Source organism: Dufourea novaeangliae, unplaced genomic scaffold, assembly GCF_001272555.1.
Source record: "Dufourea novaeangliae isolate 0120121106 unplaced genomic scaffold, ASM127255v1 scaffold1, whole genome shotgun sequence".
Classification (NCBI taxonomy): domain Eukaryota; kingdom Metazoa; phylum Arthropoda; class Insecta; order Hymenoptera; family Halictidae; genus Dufourea; species Dufourea novaeangliae.
In genome coordinates, this window is record NW_015373885.1 from 2,951,585 (window position 1) to 2,973,006 (window position 21,422).

Sequence of the window (21,422 nt, forward strand, 5' to 3'; positions counted from 1 at the left end):
ATATATCGGCTTTGTGGATTTTCTGAAAAATACCTTGAGCTGATATATCAGTTGTGCATTTTTTATATAATTTAAACACATGTAATGACACTTAATGTTTAGAAAATAAGTTTATACAATGGAACATACATTTACTGGATAGGAATAATAAAATTTAAAAAAAACGTGAAAGTATCTTCATTTTCAAGAGAATTATGTTCATTTTAATGTACATATACCTCCAAAATCACAATTTTGAAAGTATTTTTGGATGGTTTCCGGAAACCTTACAAGATACTATAAAGATTTTTATTTACATTAATTAAAGACACATTCGTGTTACATATATAGTAATTTTGTTTATTCAACACATACTCTCTAAAAAGATATTCACAAGTAGGGATAAAGAAAAGGAAATTAAATCTCCGACACGATGCGTTGTTTTTTTCAATTCGTTTATTATAAATAACAAGATGTATATTCGGTGCGCACGTGTTGTTTAACCTGTATATTTATATGTATACTCAAGCTCCGTCTAAGTTTATTTCGCTTACTGTACTATACCATGTTTACTTTGAGTTTCTTCTCAATAACATATTTCCGCTACAATCTATCTGACGATAACTGCGCGAGGAATCCGGAAAAATTTTGCTTAATAGGCAAAACACTTCACGTTAGCACCCGATGGAAAACGAAAGAAAGGATCGTCATCCTCCCCGCGAGATTGTAGTGGCTTTTAGTGATCGATCGTGTGCATATGGATTTCACTTAAACCCTTCGTAACCATCCAGAGCAAACTGTTCCCGACATCCCTCGTTCGAGCGTTATAGACATTCAATCACCGTTAGCACCTAAAAATTTAATGATTTGAACACGAGAATTCGTGGCCCGAGGCCTACGAACAATTTACGTATATAATTTCGCTTCTCAATCAATAACGAATAAAATTCATAAATTAGCATTAATGATATGCGTTCACCGTGAAAATCTTCAATGGAAAGATCGGATATAGGATCACGATTCGTTTATCGAACGAATATTATTTGTACAACCTGTGTACATACATATATATCGGTTATCACACTTCGCCACGATATGTTCAATCAAATACAATTAATGGGGTCCTGGAGAAAAACGCGCGGTGTATATATACTTTGAACTCGGTGGATTTAATCCGTTTTTGAATGTCTCTATAATGCAGTTCACAAGAGCGATGTGGAAACGAAGGGGTTAACGGTGGTGGTGTGTGTATGTGTGTGTATCAGTGTGGCCCTTAAAAGCTACATCTTCTTTTTTTATTATTATTATTATTATTATTCAGTTTTACTCTTATAGCGCTCACGTTAGCAATGATTAATGCGTGCATTCCTCCGATCCTCCCGAACCGAGCCTCGAACTTTCTAACATCTAAGCAGTCGACTACTATCTGTACTCAATTCGCCATAGTCTAAATAACGCGCCATAAGTATACATCTATAATATATTCGCTCTTTTTTGTTTTTCTTTTTATAAACTCTCTTTTACACGAAACGATTAAACCCTCGTCCCTCGATACGTCCTTTCATTCTGACTTTCGTCGTAGATTTTCGCGCTTGTCGGCCTCCCTTCGATCGTAAATATTATTGTTCTCGTGTCGTCGCATCGATCGAAAAATGGAAATGTATCGTCTACCCCGCACGACGCGCAACAAGTACACGTCATATATGTCGATGGTCAAGTAAAATGCCGTACTAGATCGCCCGAAAACTGTATATATGTACCAAGAGGTTCTACAGGCATCAAATAAACCGGACAAAGATCATTTTCTCCTCTGTCGTGTCTTTCGAAACTCGTAAGATCGTAGAGATTTTTTGGGGACCCAGGAGTCCTGAAACGGAACTGTCGAACAAATGGACACGTGTTTCCATCCGTTCGAAGTGCAGAGATATGTGACAAGTGTACGTACAGAACACGGCTTCGATCGTCGTATGTTGAGGTGGGAAGGGGATGGATGTTTTCAGACGGGTTTCCGTGTAGCGATCGTTAATCTCGCGAATTGCCGCGTGGTTTTCGTTTGTTCAAAAACGGCGCGCGAAAATTGGGGAAAATCCGGGACGCGCGGGAATTATCGGTATAGAAAACTAAAGGCGGCGAAATTGTTTTTTTTTTTTTTTGAAAGCTACGTACGACATCGTGTAGCAGGCACGTCTTATCATATCACGCTAAAGGCTTTAAAGAAGCCCGGTAGAGAACAGTATTGAGGTACCGAACCAGATGCTCCTCCGGTGTTTCATCATGTTTTTTTTTGTCTTGTTCATCTGCCCTCGTTTATTTCTTTTAACGACTATCTACCCATCCTCTCTACTCGTCGCAGGCTCTCTCGGACATTCATTCCTCCATGTTCTCCTTTGCTTCTCGTGCATAAACACACACACACACACTTACACACGCATGCATCCTCCACGTCTAATTAACTCTAAACGCCTCGCGAACTAAGGAAAGGGTGCGAACGGTGCGCGAGCGCAAACAAATGAACCTGCCCGGTTCTTACCCTCGCGAAGGGGAAGAAATAACCAGTGTGCCACCGAGGGACAGGCACGTTCGAGGACGCATTTACGCGCGCGGTGTCCTCGTAACGTGGTGGGCACCTGTTCAACACGTAAGCACATATCACACGTGCAGGCCTAGTTTCTTATCGAGAGAACACGAGCAGGCCGGATCGCCTTTAGGCTTTTTTTTCTTGTATTCGCTGCTTTTTAACTTGTGTGGAACAACGAACAAGCGAGATCATCGAATATACTTTTTCGACGCGTCTAAGGCCGATACCTACCTGGTTGTCTTTCCGTTAACTCTACTTTATCCGCTCGTCGCCATGCGCCCCATATACTCGTTATACGATAACGGTGAAGGGCGACGACGAGAATCGATTTACTCGGGACTTGTTGCTTTTTGTAGGCGACGAGTTATAATTTTTTCGGAAAGACATCGCGACGTTATTATGGGTCGTTACAATGCTCTGAGATTATTCGAAAGCGATATAGGTTCTGGTGAATTTTAAATATTCAAGGAATAACGAATTCTCGCATGCGGTTGTAGTCCACCTCGGTGTAGAAAATGAACAAAAGACGCCGAGAGTGAATAAGATGGAAGAATTTTAACATTTTATCATTATACCTCTGTATTACCAAGGTTTTTCTTGTATCATTGAGTCTATACACGACCTGATACAAACGATTTTTAGTCGAGCATAACCTAAATTTATGTGAAGAAATTTAGAGCAGTGATAATGCGACCGTGATTAGACTCATTTTATCCGAAAAGATGCAACAACCTATTGATAATGCTTTCACGAAGGTATAAGAAGAAATATAGAAGTTTAAAGTCTTAAGTTGTTGGTCTCCACCCAACGAAAGAGGGAGACACCATTAATTATTTGGGGTAAAATGCTTTCAAATAACCGCGGAGAATTGTGTAATGAGTTATATGGCAGCGATGTCTTTCCACGAACGATACCTTCTACTTGTTACGTCTAAAATTCGTTCTCTCGTTTCCTTTATGAACACGGAAAGCATTAGTGCGCGTTTTTCTACGATGCAGTGCTGCCAAACATTGTTCGTCTTATTCGCAACACAGTATTTTTTTTCCCTCACATTCGTCAGTGGTATTCGCTTCGAATCACCGATCGAACGATTCGATCGTCCAGGCATGTCCATATTATCCAACATTGAACCGATTTCATGTACACTCAAAGGCCAGTATTATCTTTCGTTCGTCAACTTTCCCTCTTTCCTTTATATAAGTTTCTCCCTTTCGTTCGTTTTTTGTAAAAGTTGCGTTCATGTGAAACGATGATCTTTCGTTGTCTTCCGACGTTGCACGAGAATCGTAAACTGCGCGAACCGATGAATGCGATGGTTGTTGCATTGAAGATCATTTTTTTGTGTGTCAATTCCACGTTTTCGATCGCGATTTTTGTTATTAAAACGTCCGTCGAAGACGGATGGGGTCAGGGGAACGAGTGTTACGTATTGTTCGTTGAAACGTTTTAAAAAAATACGCTGTTCCGTCTTGAACAAAGATCCCATAAACAACAACAGTAAAAATCTGTCAAGTTATCGCAAAAAGTTGCTGCGCGTTAGCGTTTTAAAAGTGAATCCGCGTGTAATCCGAATTGTACTGAACATGTTTAAAAGTCTCGTAAAAGATATAGATACATCGGTTTCGATCCAACGTTATCCAAATCGATAAAACGCTTCGTGTACTTACAATGAACGATTAAAACTTATGAACTTAATCTAAAAAATAAAAAAAAAAAATCACACACACACAACATATTAAGTAATGAACTAACGGAAAATGTCTTGCATCATCGAAAACAATGGAGTGCTACTTTAAAAGTTATCTAATAAATTAAGGGAGGGGTAACTATTGGGAAGAAAAAGGAATCCTTGAAACTAAAAAGTCGAATAGGATTACCGCTACAAGTTCGAGAGAAGAAAAGGAAACTGAAAAAAATTAGCGCCACGTCGATCGTTGCCCGGACGAAACCTCAGTGAGATATCGACGCGTTGGCTCGACTTGCGTTGTTTTGTCGTTCGAGAACAATCATAATATATGGTAATGGCGAGGGGTCTTCGGAGGGGGATATTTAGCAAACGACTGCCTCCGATATGGGATTCTCGGTGATGTGTATAGTCGCGTTGGGCCGGTCGATTTTCTTAATGCATACGTGGTTCAGTTCTTCGAGGGAAGCCAGCCGGTAGTCAGCCATTTTCAGTGGTGAGAGCGGTGCCACTGCAAAGAAAGATAAAAGAAAATACCAGGTCAGAGGGATCGGCGAATCGGATTCGTTTCTGTCGACCTCGATCTAAGGTTGAACGATTGCGAACACGTATGCACGTTTATGTTCCGTGTCGTACAGATATGATTATTGTAAATAGAAAACGCACGAGAATCTAGAACGTCGGACGGTTCGTTCTATCGTCGAAGTAAGGCGACACGCGGGGAAAAGAAAACATAGAAGACAAAAAAGAAGGCGCGCATGCAAAGTAACAGGTAGAGTTATATGTGGTTAGTGAGATTGTATCATGTGCAAGGCATGTGAAATCCAGCGTAATTTGTTGTTTTGCTATTCTACTGCCCAGTGGGTGCGTGTCTTCGAAAAGTTGCACTTTTTAGATTAGAAATGTTATCTGGAAATATCCCATCATGAGTAAATGCTGCTACAACAAGAGAAATTTAATGACTTTTACTAGAATAGTTGTTTAGAATAGTTTATTTAAAAGTATCGACAAGAATGGAGGCGAACGTAACCACAGACGATATATAAGAATAGACCTAACATCTTAAGGGATTTGGTGTCCTACGAAAATCATGCTGGTTCGATCGCACCTCTACATAAAAGGTTCCGATTTCAGGAACTACGTTCGACACCGGGATAACGCACAGCACACACGTACCCGTGACTGCATATAGCGATATAAGGAAGGGAATACTGAAATGGTACAAGGGCTTCTGACGCCACCGAAACATGAAACAGAAAATTACATTGCATGTAAGGTATATCCTTATAATCTCGTCTGTGAACGTAACTAGCGCTTATATGTAGGTCTCTGATTTATCGTCGATTGGTAAAGCTGTTTCGTACCATCTAGTGATAATAGTAGGACCATGGAAAGTCTCAGCCGATAAAGATTTATCGTGAATGAACCTGGCAAGTATGTAAAGGCGAATGATGTCAAGGAAATTTTAATTAAAATAGTTAACGTAATGTATGAATATGCTATATGCAATTTTGACTGGATTATGAATCCTCTCGCTGCAATTAATTTAGATTAAGTGATTTAGAACACTTTTTAGAGATTCGAGATTATATTTCGTTCTTCGATCAATAATATTATGGAATATTAATGGGATACTGCAAGTAAATTCTATAATTTTCATTTCGTTTTCTCATGTATTTCAATTTCGATTTTGAAAAAAAAAGCGAACGTTATTTGAATTACCGACGAGTGAGTTACATTTTGCAGTTAAATATTTGTAATTGCAGGGTGAGTCATTAGAGCTCAGCATTTCAAGCAAATACTGACGGTGCACATATATTTTCCCAATTTGAGAAGGTAATACATATACTTTTTTGTATTATAAAAGAGTAAAATAAGGAATATTATAATTTTGTAATTTTTGCTATTATTTAATAATTGTATAATTTTATAATTAATGTATAAACAAGTATTTAATGATCTATAAAATTATGGTGATACTGTGATTGAATTTTAATATTTACGACGTATAATTGTAATTTTAATAAGTATGCATAATTATAAAGAAAATATTTGACGATCAATATGCTTTTTCAACACGAATGTTAAGATTCAAGGTCAGAACATTATAGATTATTAAATATACCCCCGTAGAAACCCTAATATTATGACATATCAAGCGTAAAGTTTTGATGATATGAAATCACATTGATTTTAGTTTTAAAAAATATATTTTCAGCTGAAATGTTTTAGCATACATAATTTCGATGTAATGAAACTAATAATGAAAATCAGTACCAATATCGGGGTTCCGTATTAAATATTATTAAAACTAACTTATTTTATTTTTGCAACTATTAGAAAATTAACTTTGATTAAAAAGACTGATAACGATTACTAGTAATCAAGACCAATTTACTCTTTTTAATTTTTATAACTGTGTCATGCGCAGGTTATCTGTATTTTATGCACTTATTAACATACTAATTACCAATTTACATTCTTCCTGTATAATTTACAGAAACTGGAATTGAATAAAAATATACTTCATGAAGAATTTTATTAAATGAAAAGTAAAATAAAGATGTTGTGATAGTATACTAAATACTATTCTTACAGTCACTTTTTCACATTAGTAAATATTATAAATATAAGCACTTCTTGAATAAATTTGTTTGTTTCTGAAATCTCATATTAAGTATTTATATCGAAAATTATATCACACAATATTCATGTTAGTAAATTTTTGAATACAAATATTTCAAATGTTAAAGCACCGTTTTCTCCCGATCCACCAATTATAATCTAAAATTTCTAAATACACGAATCCACTTGTTCATAAAAACAAACAACAGCGAGAGGGTATGGTAATTTTAAAATGGATCTGAATGGTTCATGAAGTATTCCGAGGGGATAAACCCAGAACATTCAAAGATCGAAAGTGTTAGTAATGTGAAAAGGAGCAGTAGTTGCCTTTTATTAATCCTTGGGGGACTATAACCCGGAGGTTGTCCAAGGCATGTTAGTCGTAATAGAGATCATCGTCGGTTAGTAGCTCCCGATAAGAGTTTGAATTCCGACTTACTTAACACATAGACGTGGCCTAACTGACCAACTGCGCGCTTGACTCCTTTGCGGCCTTCAATTCCTAATTACAATTACCTTCGGGTGTTGTCGGCGTCACGGGCTTCCGCGAGGATTTCACCACTAAAACGCATAAAAAAACAAATTCTCTTTAAAGACTCCAAGCACAAAGTCGTCATGTCGTGGCGGACGTTCTTTAATGTAACAAATTTCATCGAAAAATCATTCTGGTGCGATGCATCGTTAGGCGAACCGTCGTGTATCAAGTACGATTAAAGAAAAGTTAAAGCAACGACCGTCGTTCATGCATAATATTGTTTTACATACCACAAAACGGGTAATGATTTTATTATCGAATGACATGGACGAAACTGCTGCTGACAGTAATTCGCAAATTACGACTGTAATAGGCATGCATTTTATAAAAGTAATTTTGATCCAGGAACTCGGACGTTCAAACAGCAGAAACGTAAACCGGAAGTCATCTAACACTTAGAAATAAATTTCTAACACTACGGTTCGTTCGAGCCTAAACTACAGAAACTCGATGTTTGATAGTAATTGAAAAGCAAACAGAACACCTAAGAAGCCAAAACTATTGACTACTCCAGTCTGATAGGCTATTAGTAATGTATACGTACCACTCGATCGATCCGAGACGCGTGGGAAATAAAGGCGCAAGTCGGTGAACATGTATTTTCGTATAATTCTTATTTGTCTTCAGATGATAATCGTACTTTCTTTTCAAACAAAAAGCTTTCAAGTAAATGACGATGGTGGTGAGACTAAAGTGATGAATTCAACGTAATCCTTTTTTCAAACCTCTTTTTATTTATCAAGTCGAATCAGTGGCTTCCCGTTCAAGGAAAGTACATGATCGAAGATGTTGTCAAGTCTCGACGTAACCAAGAATCCGCGCGAATGGATCGTGTGATTGGATCGAACGATCCAAAATATTATCGGAGAAAAAAAAACTTCCCAATCATTTCAAGACCAAAGGTACATCGTACGCGACAAAATCTCAACGTGCATCGAGGATTAACAACACCTAGGGCGTCGCGCCATTCGTATAACATGAAAACTCTATTCATATAACAGAGACGGTTGTAACAACAATTAATTTAACAATAGTTACCACGGATAGGAACGATTAAGTTAAATAGAACAACACGGGCGTACTTGGCTACCATACGCAGGATATCTACCACGTAAATAATAAAATTCATTGTCATATGCGTGTCGATGAAGAGAATCAGACCAAGATCAACAATATGAGACGAATAGACTTGCTTCGACGATAATGACTCTATGCCCGCGACAGATACACGCATTTTCTGCTTTATCAACTGGGCGATAGTGGTTAAGCGTTGTGTCATGTGATAAGTGCTATCGTGTTTTCTGTGACCAAGAAGCCAAAAAAGAATCAAATAAACTTCAATTATAGTCGCTGGACCGACGTTAATTAGCGAAACGATACCACTCCCCGTTCGCCCCCGTATTATGTTTGTTTGTACGAGAAGCGGTCCCCGAACGTTCAGCGTGTAAAGAACAAATAATAACAGGGATGATCACGGTGTGTGTATGTACTTCGAGAGACACGGGCGAGAAACAACGCCTGAACGCCAAAGAAACGGCAGCTGTGTGGTATTTTATCGAAGCATCGAGTCGCTTCTGTTCGAGGGCCGGGGAATGATGAAAAACGTTTTTACGCGCTACGACTAAATGCAGCTTGAACCGAGCTTCTCGAAGCTTACAGCCGGAGCCGACTAGCGGGTCCGAAGGCAAAATGGTTGACGTCACTTAATTTACAAGCGTGACTTCGTTTATATTCGATTCGCAATCCAACTGATCCGGAAACGTTCCCGACGAAGAATTAAACCCGGCAGACGATACTTTCGTTTCGCGTGATTAAACACACCTGGGCGTTGATTCAAGTTCATAGGCCAAATATACACGGAATACTCGTAAAACGCAGCAGTCGATGAAACGAACTTAAGCCTACGGATATTCATGATCTACGACACTTGCTTCTGTTTATTTTCTTTCGTTTCTTCGTATCGTCCTGTTAGGAGAGCACGTGAACGTTCCCGCGTTCGCTATTGGTAATTAACGTTTCACAATAACAACGAGTTAAGTGCGTTCTAGAAGGATTTATATTATGAAGTTCTTGAACGAACGGTGAAGTAATGTAAATTGTAAACGTGAACGAGTCGCTAAAACTTGATAGTAATTGGAGTAGTGTTGTTTTCTTTATTTATCTTGGTTGTGTGGTGATCACGTGCTCTTCTACGTGACAGCATGGCGCGATCCGTTTATACCGGTGACGATCGATGGGAGTAATCATTTGTTAATCCGATAATTAATGGCTATAGTGTGAATCGCAAGGCCGCTCACTTACCATATCCCTCGCCCTGCAGAAACAGTCGGAAAGCCTCGCTTACTTTGCCTGGTTGCTCCTCCAGCACCATTCCGCAATCAGAAATCTGCGAATTGAAAACAATCGAGTCAGCACTCTGGCAACTATGAATTCTCTAATCTATATCTAAGGTCCAACATTTTTAAAAATTCTTTCCTTTATTACAATAATCCTGCACAGAAAATATTATACTTCTAGAAATTGTAATATATTTTATATGATTTATCAATACTAAAGCAAACGTGACAGTAAATAATCATTTTCAGAGACTACATCACAAGGGTCCAAATAAAAAAGATTGATTAAGTTATCAATTAAAATGAAGACTTCATTGATTTTCATTAAAGTTTCATTTCGTTGTATTTTACATTAATGCAGAAACCTAGAAATCTACTTGTCACACGTGGTTTGATAGCAGAAGATCCTATTTGACTTTCATAGTAGGGAAGTGATCTTGGACAGTTAATTGAGGTTTATGTGACCATACTAAAGAACTGAATAAGGCTAACTTGCATTATCTAGAAATTATGAGACCTTCACTGGTGAGAAAAAAGTGAGCAATCTATTTACAGAACTTTCAAGAAAATTGTCAACGTGATTATAGACAATAATAGATACGATACTATGGTCATTTCATTAGCTGGAAGTTTAATTCTTATTTACTTGCTTTCTCATTGTAAGTAAAATCGAAAAGAGGTTTGTCTACTGTTTTCTAGTCCCACCGTATGATGGGTATGACATTGTATCTATAGGAAGATCCGTACATGGCGATTATAGGCTGGAAATATTTTAGATATACTGTATATAAAACGGTAACGATAGACTGAATGAGTAAGCCCAGTGGGATCATGAACAACCTCTTTTTGTAGTTCCGGCCCATCAGAGGTTCTAGGACTCATGATCGTCTTAAACGTCGAAACTTTTCAGCTGGTGTAAAAAAAATCTAATTCAAAAGAGAGATGCTTGAAGCAGTAGACAAAATAGCAATTTCTTATTATCAAAATATTTTGTATTGATTATCAAACTCAAATCTCAAATAAACTTCTGTTTATGGCCTCGCTAGCTTTACCATGTCACTGTATGAATGATATACATGTTGCACGTTCCCCTTCCTCTAAATATAAAGCGAACGAGAACGGTTTGTATTAGGCAGGCATCATAGAGCGCAGGAGTAGGTACCCTACAATTGGTACTATACTAAACGGAAAGAATAGGGGAATCAGCCTAAATGTAGGCTATGCTACAAATGAGGACAATCTCTAGAGTAGCCAAGAGTAGTCTAGAGCTTGGTTTGGATATTGCTACACCGTTACCGCTACGTAAACATGCAGCAGTTGAGGCCTGGGATTAATATTGCCCAACTATTTCGTACCTTCATCCAAGAGCTGTTCGTCGGGTCTAATCGACCGTTTAACGTCACGGTGTCGTCGACATGCGGGCTCAGTGCTCCGGTGATATTTATGACAGGCACGCCAAGCGTCAAACCCTCCTTTTTACGTATCGGGTCTAATTCCCTCGTGATATTGAGATCCGTGCGGCGCACGTAGCTGTCGATGAATAGCGCCAAGTTCGTTGGATTCACGTGACGCTCGAAGTAGTTCTTGTACACTTGAACCAGGTCGTGATTCCTCTCCTCTGTGCCCTGAAACGTATTTTCCAATCAGTGTTTCAGGCTTCACCGATTCGTTCCGGGTGATCGAGAAAAAAAAGAAGTGTCGAGTAATTCAAAGGCACATCACCGTTCACCGAAAGAAACTCCTGTTCAGTGAACCAACATGCCTGTAAATTAATCCCGAAAGAAACATACGTCCATAATTGTACCGTGGCTAGATGAACCTGTTTTTTTTTTCAATTCTCACTTTTATAGATTAATTTCGAAAAGACGCAGAAGATTGTATAGAAGCTGTTTTTTTGTTCACAATTTTGTTGAATTAAATATCAAAATGTATGGTTTCGTCCATGGCGAGGGTTCAGTTTTTCGAGTAAGCCGCACTCGAAGAGTTAAATGTTCCCTGTGAATTGAAGTTTAAAAATAGCGGCAGGATTCGAAATTTCATAACCCAGCAGAATTTTTCCCTTACAACCGACAAAATTCCACCGACTCAGGTATATCTGCAGTTTCATGGTCCGATTGCTCCAGGTAACGGACCAGGGCAAAAACACCCGTCGAGGCCTATCATTAGGCCCTGGTCGGCGAGAAGATTAAACAGGGAACACGGGAGAAGGGTTCGAGGGTACGGTTCTTATTCGCGTTCATGAAATTGCGCGGTGCCTGTTGTCGAATGATGTTTACACCGTCCGGTCAAGCAACGTGTGCTTTTATTTTTCTACGGTATGTATGCGGTAACGCTAGTAAGAAGCTACGTGTTGCATAATAAGAGCAGCTAGAATTGCTGCTAATTCCCTGAATCCAATTTTCCAGGTTGCATAGAGATGACACTCGACGGTGTAAGCCTTCGTCAGACCCGGCCACCGGTTACGCCGTCGACAACTTATTGGTCTACGTTTCCGTGTAAATGTTAACTTAGCCTAACCAACCATGATGAGGACTTTATAGGTCACCTGGGGTTGTTGCCTACTTATTTGCATATGAGACTACTTTTAGTATGCGTTGTGATCGGTGTCGTCCTTTTGTTCAATTAATTTTCATGACGATACCACAATGTATACAAAAAAAAAAAGAATGATTTTGAGTGATATGATTTTATGGCTTGTGAACTAGTCTTTGTGATAATCGTGATAACTTAAGACTTACAAGAATGGTAAGTTGGAATTGTTTATTCTGCTTCGTAATATGTCGCTTAAACGCAATCATCTGTAATTACAAAATTAATGTTTTCAAACATTGTTAGATGATTTATAGGCACTAATTTCTAACAGAACATTGATTATTACTAGACTGCGGATATTTACGGAAACGAATGTTTTTTTATGGTTGAATTTACTAAAATGAAAGTTAAATTGATACCTAAAATAGCACAAAAGTATATGTTAATAGTTTTCACCAATTTCTCTGCTTCACAATGCTTTCTTTTTCAGTTAGATATGTATGTATAAAACTCCGTAGTCTAACAATTACTGATGCTGAAGAATAATAAGCATATGTATCGGTATCTAAATCTATATTACAAAGTGTGTAATAGTAACTGCTATAAGCAAAGAGCAAGTGATTCTACATCCGAGTAGAAAATGTAGGGCAACAACTTTTTCATGTGAGACTATAAATTAACGAAAAAAAAACATTGAATTTGGAAACGTCGCAACGGAAACGATATCGACTATCTAGCACCCATATAATGTGATCTTACGTATTCAAGACTGAACAGACTTGATATAAGCAATTCAACAGTCACTTTTCAAAGTCTAGACCTTTCAGAATTCAAAAGATCACTTATCAGCGCATTCTATCAACCAAAATTCGAAACACATTTAGAAATCTGACGTATATTCTTCAAAGTACATGAGAAATAAAATGATTTGAGTATATTCAAAGGTTTGCTAGAACCCGTGAAGTCTCGAAGGTCTCCGTGGATTTAAAATTCGTCGTCAAAGCTGCCAGAAATTCACCATGTCGCGATGAATTCAGAAGTAGTTGGATCTTGAAGTGTCATGGAGAATATGTATAGAGAATCTCAAAAGTTTGAAGATTCAAAGAATTATTCCGTCTTCTCAGATTACAGTGGACGTTTATGCAAGTTTCGGAAAAAAAGGAAATTAAGGAAACTAAGAAAAATCTGTCACCCTTCAAGGGACTTATCGAGTTATAAATAAAATTAAAATACTGTTAGCCCTCTCGCTCGACTATAACCAACATCCGTGACCTATTAAATACAGGGTTTAAAATAACGAAGTAATGTTATTTAAAATAAATATTGTTCTTATGTAAATTCCGTGTTATATCTATGCTTGGAAAGTTGTACTTTTAATATCAGCCTGTATTGTCGTATTGCATAATCGTTATTTGGTTGACCCATAGCGAGAGCATGAATTTTCGTTAAAATTAATGTTTCCAGTGTTTCACACATGCTATAAATGTACAAAATCCACAGTCTGGTTATTTATACCGAGTTTATGACGACTAGATGGTCGATATGTTTCAGTCTGTCATTTCCAGGTGTATCAAATCGGATGAGAATGATTTTGCGGAACGTTCGTGACGTCCTGTGTATCAAATCTGTTCGAGTACTAGATAGTATGTATGTATTCTCTCGGGGATTATCGGAACTATCGAAACTATTGAAACTATCGATGTCGCGTATCGAATCCCGTGAAGATGATCTTAGATCGCGCGGTACCTTGGTTATCGGTGCCAAGTCTACTGCAACCGTGCTACTGGAAGTTTCTAGCTCAATGGCGTCGGTATTGAATCCAATGAATATGGTACGAACAATACCGCGTACAGTGATACCTACGGCAGCGATATTGAATTTATTGTATCCTATTGTGCGACAACTTGAGGTCCGATCGTTCTAGGGATAAGTTCAGGCACGTGAAATTGTACTGGAGAATTCCTATAGTTATATCGTTAGTAAAGACGGTAAAATAAATATAGCATAGAGTATTCGAGTACTAGCTTCTTTCGATATAATATTACTGCTAAATTCGTATAGTGTGTATATGTATACATGGTGTTTGGAAAATCACTGCCTATTGCACTTTCTTTTAAATCTATTTCGATTTTCTTAGATTCGATTAAACAGAAATATAGTCAGATCGAAGTAATAGCTTACAAAAAGTATTACAACTTTCTCCGTCTTCCACCCCTATCACTATCAACCAAACACTTTTTAATATCCTAATATCACTATTAAGATCCACTCCACTTTCCCTAACTTTCTCAGTTTCAGGATCTTTTACACATTTACTTTTAACTATTCACATGTTATAATATAAAATATAGATATTGTATAATATAACACATAATTTTAATTTGTTTGTTATCAAACTGTTAAAACTTAATGAACAACGTGTAAAATATCAGTAGTCTCTGTTACTTCTTATCACTTTCCTAACAATGGTGCCTTATATAATTTTTATAATAATATTAGTAATAATAGTAGGTAATACGTCTCGAATACATTTGGTATTGCTACATAGAACACATAAAAAAAGGAAAGATGAAAATTAAAAAGCAAAGAAACCAAATAATATCATTACAGTTGCAATATAAGTAATGCTCCGAACAAGTGTAAAGAACGAGGTTCAGCACAGATGTAACCACTGTCATTAGAGCTCTGTTATTAGATCAGACTCTGCCCAAGACCTTTTTTTTTCGATAGATATAATGACCGCTGTTGTTGTACCCAACACTGGTAGAAATATCAATAAAAGTGCACAGTGACTTTCCGAACAGCCTGTACGCAAAACGGTTTCCTTACCCTGCCAAAGTGATGCCACATCAGATAGTCCAGCACGCCCTGAGTCATGCCTTGTGATCTCAGGTGACGAACGTTCATCTTCTGGTAAGCCCACTCGATCCAACCTGACTGGGTGGACACGCAGTTTATCAAGCACAGAGCGTTGACCTTTTCCGGGTGGGTAAGTGCGAATCTGGCTAGTATGTTAGCTCCGGCGCCGACTCCGAAACCGATTACGGACTTCAGGCCAAAATGACCCAAGACGAAGAGCAGCTGCTCTGCCAATTCGTCCATGGACGGATAAATGTAGCTAGAATCGTAGTATATCGATATAAACAACCTTAGACGGCCGATATTGACGTTGTAATGAATTTTCTGTGATTAACCATCCTACTGCTTTCAAGTTTTTTTGGACCTAGGTTTTATCCTTTCAACCCTGCTATGACTCTCTAGCTTCTTTTGGCGCGACTGTGTTTTGTTTTCGTTAAAGTCCACTCTAAATTTAGATGAATATTATACAATTTTTGGTAACGTGTGTCTCATAAATGTATAGGTGAACCGGAGAGCCGTAGCAAGGTTGATATTAGTCGTCTTGATCATGGATGACACACGGTCATTTCTTTTTATTTTTTTGGCACCCCATGGTCTAACGAACACTGAGTTCTAGGAACATGTTTTTAATTTCTGCATATCTGTGGATATCTTTACATAAAGTATAATAAGGAAGTACATCTATCTCAAGATACATGGAAGCTTTTGTACTTCTAAAGCCCGAGCAAAATGTTTTGTACAAAACTTTTTATAGAGATAAAGAGACCCGAAATATGTTTTCAGGGATAAGAATGTATACCAATATTCTGTACATAACATTATTATTAGTGCCATCCTGGACTGCTTTTAGATCTTCCAGTGCTTTAAAGATACAGTTTTTAAAAGATTCCAGTTGGTACCTTGAATGTGTATCCAATTAAATTTCCTTTATAGAATAAACAAATACCAGACAAGACTGAATAAAAGGCAATGAATCTGACATTGCAATGTATACATAGAGTAGTTATTTAAATAAATATAGCGACTTGTAATATACACTCTTCATTACCGATTATTTTGTAAGACAAATAGAAATTATTTTGGTTTTCTGAGGCAGAACAAATTCATGGTACTTTGAACTAGAAATCCGTAACATAGACTCGATAATTGACAATTAACATTCATGTTCTCAATATTTTATATTAATACATAAATTGAATTATTCTTTCGATTGTTAATTGTAATTTCACGATCCACTGTTTAACAAATCTCACTACAATTTTTTCTAGAGCTTCCTCCATAATCGATAAAACCGTGAGAGCTTGAAGTATCACCGACGTTATCGATCCGTCGCTAATGCATTCGAATACGTACTCAACATGAAATTTTACGGATTTGGCACGCGAACGAAAATGGTTTCGTACGCTCGTTCCAATGAAAATCTGCATTGCAGTCTAAATTATTCTGTAACACGCTGTTTAGGTACGTGTGCGTCCGTCGAGGTTGAACCTCGATTGTTTGAGGTCAGCTTAATCGGATGTCGTAGGTAGGCACCGTCAATCTTCTAATTCAACGCCGTAAACGTTCCACAACCATTGCGTCACAGTATTTTTCACTTAACCATACGCGTTGTCGAACGCAAATACATTAATTGCTTTACGTAATTAACACCAGAATTATCGAACCCGTCAAAATGACAGATTTCAGATTTTTTGCTTTACAATTACTGAAATCCTAAAGATACTTTCATCGGAATTTATGTTAACCTTTAATTTATTACACACTTTAGTATATACAGGGTGTAACAAAAATGTTGTCCGACCCGGAAATAGGGCACTCGGGGAGTGAATTGGAACAGGTTTTTCTTTAGCAACAATGTAACCTGAGGCTTCGTTACCGAGACATTAATGAAAAACTCCAACCAATCAGAGCGCGAGTTTGCCAGCCTAGTTCCCGCGGTAGCGTTGGCTACAAATCGCAGCACGTAGCCACCGCTAGCGCGGGAACTCGGCTGGCAAACTGGCGCTCTGATTGGTCGGGATTTTTCGTTAATATCTCGGTACCGAAGCCTCAGATTACATTGTTGCTAAGGAAAAACTTGTTCCAATTCACCCCCCGAGTGCCCCATTTCCGGGTCGGACAACATTTTTGTTACACCCTGTATATGTAATAGTTAGCATACATTCAACGTTGATAGTTCTAGTGTTAAACCAACGCACGTTTTCGACTTGTCTTCGACTACGTCTGATATATTTAATTGAAATAAGGTTTTCTGCATGAAACATGTATACAACAAGCTATGTACATATATCATTCTTCGAATAAACAGAATATTTTTCTACTCTAGAACCATGTTCGTAAAATGTTGACATTACATTTGTAAATCAGATGTAAAAATTTCAGCTTTATTTTCCTGTGTAACAATCAAGGTTCTATTGTACTTCATTAAAACTTCTAGACCAAACAATTTATACCTATTATAATATTTAAACTACACACGACAACTTTGTGTACACTGATTATTAATAATTATTTCTATACATAACCATATGACAAAGAAACGATCTGATTACCGAAGGCGTTATTATTTGACCAGATCACAGTTCACAGGTTAAAATTACTAACTCCACTTGTTGAATTATTTTACATTTTAGCGCCAAACCACTTGCTTAGCGCTTAACCTTTTACATTTAAAATACATTTCCTTTATAATTTTTCAGATTTAATCACTTCGGCAAACGAACTGCTAGTTTCGTTTCTTTTTCTCGAGGAAAAAACGTATCGATCGAGGACAATTGAAAGGGGGGCTCGGAACGATCACACTCGATGTACAATTTCGTGATTTCGTGGATGATTGAATATTGGAAAGGCCAATTGCGCAACCGGCCGATAAGATCGAACCCGTACGAGTGCAAACGGCGATAGAGACAAAGCGCAAGGGAAGAACTCGCGGCGCGAGCACCAGCGAAGAGGAATAACTCGCTTTAAGACGCGCCGGAATTATCCGCGGTAAAAGCGGGACGTACGTCGGGGGCTTCGACTAATTAGAATGTTAATTGGGTCATTGATTCGCACTAATTGAATTCGCTGTCGCTGGGTGACGCGTGTGCACAGTGTTCTTGAACGAGATCTAAATACGCGTGTTCTCGTATGGGATCTTCTAATTAATCGATTCCCATCGTCTCTAAACGGTGATTAGTCTATTCGTTGTTGGTATTACAAGGAATTAGTGTAATCAGACGACGGAAGTGATCGTTTCGCGATGTAAAGTCATCTTTGATTGAATTCTCTAATCCTAGCGCATTCATTTCTTTGAATTTGGAATTAGCAATGGAAGTTGAATTTGCATTATGAGTTTTAATGTTTGTTACTTTTTATCGTCCTTCAATGAAAATTAAATATTAAGCTTAGGATTTTGTCATGATGGTAGTCGAATTTTTGTAAATTGCATTTGTAACCTTTTTATTATAACAGATAATAAGATATATTATTATAATAGATAGGCTTATTTTGATCGCCTTGTGGAAATTTCTGATTGAAAAAAAAGAATTATGTGACAAATTATGCCACACGTTCGAGTAATTATTATTATTATACTAGTAACAAGTGGTTAAAAAGATTTATAATTGGAAGGTGTACTTACTCCTCTGGAAGAGTCGATGCACCCTCCTCTTGACCTGGCGCGTTCACATGATAGACGCAAAAGTTCTCGAGTAAAACACGCATGTCGATGTAATTGAAGAATGCCTGGAAGCTCGATATATCTGAGAACACCATTATCAATGCAATTTCTTCAGAAACGTACTTTAGGTCATCGACAACTTATTAACTTATTAATTGCGACCACATTGCCGTAACTAGACTGCGCACGTTTATGCAAATTCAGATATTTATGAAGTACTTTATAGAAACTGAAGTCAAATATATTTATATTTATATTATTAAGGATTCTATCAGGTGCCTGGGAATATGAAAACTTTATTACTATTTATTAAACTCTTTAATGCGCTGGGTTCTAAGTATGTGATAAATTCATAAAATCCATAGTCTTCTCATAACAATACTATTTCACATCGCCTTTGTTAAATATTTCAAATTTATAATGTTAAATTTCCCGGAAATGCCACACAATTGTTGTGATTGTTGTAAAATATTGTCACTGTTCAAGCGATTATACGTATGTTTCCATATTTCAGTAAGGAACGTTGAATTAACTTCAATAATAAAATGTTCCTGTAATAGTTGACTTTGATGTCACTATAAACGTAACAGAGATGGAACACGGTACTTAAAAAATCACAGTTAACCACCGCATAAGCTGTTAGTAATAAGTAGACTGCGAATATTCATGCAAATATACACTTTTGTGGAATAGTTTACGGAAATTGGAATCCAAAAAGAACATGTTTTCATTATTAAATGTTTTGTAAAGTTCTATGTAAAAAACTTTTTAATTCTTGTTGCACATCTTACTGTACTGAATCTCAGATAATCGTAAGTACTATAAATGCATAAAATTCGCAGTCCAAAAATAAGGTTAGAGTTACTCACAATTAAGGCCTAAGTCGTGATAAGTGAGAATGGCAGGTTTCGCCCGGTTCCCTTGGACAGCGACCATGAGACTTCCCTTGTCGGTCTCCACCCTCTCCTCCCGTACAGAACTGTCATCCCTCGACAGGTATCGCAGCGCGGGGAATTGGAGCTGAATATTTTTCAGTTCGATGTCATCCATACTATCTGAAGGCATCGTGCTGCGCATCGAAAGAAATTTCGTAATTAATCCGACTGTGATGAATCGGTCAACGTCCTCTTAACACGTATGCAAACGGGTATAACTAATAAGAGTTGTTTCGGACGAGACACTTGGTGTCGCGTGAGTCGACGATTACGGGACATATTCACGTATTTTTCATCTTTGGAAATTGTCGATAGGGGATTGATGATCGAAGATATGTGAAGGTGTCCCCGAAATGTTGCAGCATGACACCGAGTGTTTCGTGTGAACCGGCTCCAACTTTCCAAGGCCTGCCGAGTCAGATGAGATTTATTGGGCTAGTATTCATTTAACGACATTGATTAGAAAATGCAGCGAGTTTTACAAAAAAATTTCGTAATGGATGGATCAACCGAAAGCGTAGTGGTTTTATATGTGAAAAGTAAGATTCTGTTTTGAGAAATAAGATTTAGATAATCATCTAGTTGCGCAGTCAAAATTAGTCAATTTGATTTGGATAGTAGTGATTCCAGATATGGAAAAATAAGATTCTATTTTTAAAAAATAATGAGATTTGAATAGCCATCTAGTTACATAGACGTCATATTTAGTAAAGTTTGATTTGAGTAGCGGTTACCAAGGAACGTAGCAAATTTACTGAGGATCCTTATGCAATGCCACGTTTTTTTAACCATTCGCAATATAACAAACATTAAACAGAAAGTTAGCTTTCGCCTTAAAAATCTTATTGAATTAAATATAACTGAAAGTTTTTATTAAACTTTCGTTGTATGTTATATCTTATGACCTGTCGCACACTGCAGATCTCAAAGTCGATTTTCTCTACACATTATTTTCTGCTCAATCATTCTTTCATGAAGGATCGTTATCTATCGTCTTACAAGTATTACGATATTTTCTATACGTAGCAGTTGTTTTTGTTAAAAACTTATTGTGAATTTTCTTTACTTCGAGTTACTTTAGAATGTGTTACAATATATTAGTGGAAGAACAAGTTACGTATATAACATCACGGGACTAATATTTTATGAGAAAGTGTCAGAATCGTTTGGAACGCAGTGATCAATAGATCGCGCAAAATTGAGAACAGTTCAGTTCGATCAGTCCAGAAAACTTAGTACATACTTTTACTACAACTTTTACTAGGGCGTCTGTAGAAAAGTGTATTGTGGAAAAATTACATATTCGAAATCAATACATATTCGTTTTCTTCTTCTCATTGATATACTTATGTTATACAAGAACTTAGTATGCCTTCTGGTGAAGTTTTTTCTATCTTACGCTGAAGTGAAATCCAATTTACTATTTCTCAACCGAATTTAGTTTTTCCATTAATTAATATTTAGGGGAGTTTCATTAAGTTTTCACTGTGAACTTTTGTGCAAGTTTTTATATAATATATTACTTCACTTAAAAGACAATTAACCAAAGATCATGTTAAATTAAAATAAATTAAGAGTTGCATTGAAGTTTCTCAATTCTTCCATTTTACTTATATTTTTTCGTAATTAAATGTGCCATAAATGTATGAAATTCAGTGTCTAATTAAGACAATATTTGTAAAGAGAAATTACAGAAAG

At 37.2% G+C, this 21,422-nt stretch overlaps 1 protein-coding gene across 6 annotated transcripts in view; it reads right to left on the bottom strand.

The window, feature by feature from the left end:
- Nucleotides 1-4,378: 4,378 nt before the first annotated feature.
- LOC107193891 (protein NDRG3) overlaps nucleotides 4,379-21,422 on the bottom strand; it is a 56,718-nt gene continuing 39,674 nt past the window's right edge. For 3 of the 6 annotated variants that reach the window (XM_015583450.1, XM_015583430.1, XM_015583442.1), the window contains exons 2-7: nucleotides 19,659-19,858; nucleotides 18,751-18,871; nucleotides 15,099-15,387; nucleotides 11,093-11,362; nucleotides 9,703-9,787; nucleotides 4,379-4,752 (exon numbers count right to left, since the gene is read on the bottom strand). In XM_015583450.1, coding sequence (XP_015438936.1) covers nucleotides 4,607-4,752; nucleotides 9,703-9,787; nucleotides 11,093-11,362; nucleotides 15,099-15,387; nucleotides 18,751-18,871; nucleotides 19,659-19,854 — 1,107 coding nt within the window. In that variant the 5' untranslated portion in view covers nucleotides 19,855-19,858 and the 3' untranslated portion in view covers nucleotides 4,379-4,606. Of the gene's footprint in view, nucleotides 4,753-7,305; nucleotides 7,428-9,702; nucleotides 9,788-11,092; nucleotides 11,363-15,098; nucleotides 15,388-18,750; nucleotides 18,872-19,658; nucleotides 19,859-21,422 lie in introns of all 6 variants that reach the window. The other 3 variants (XR_001516335.1, XR_001516336.1, XM_015583461.1) reach the window with 2 other exon arrangements.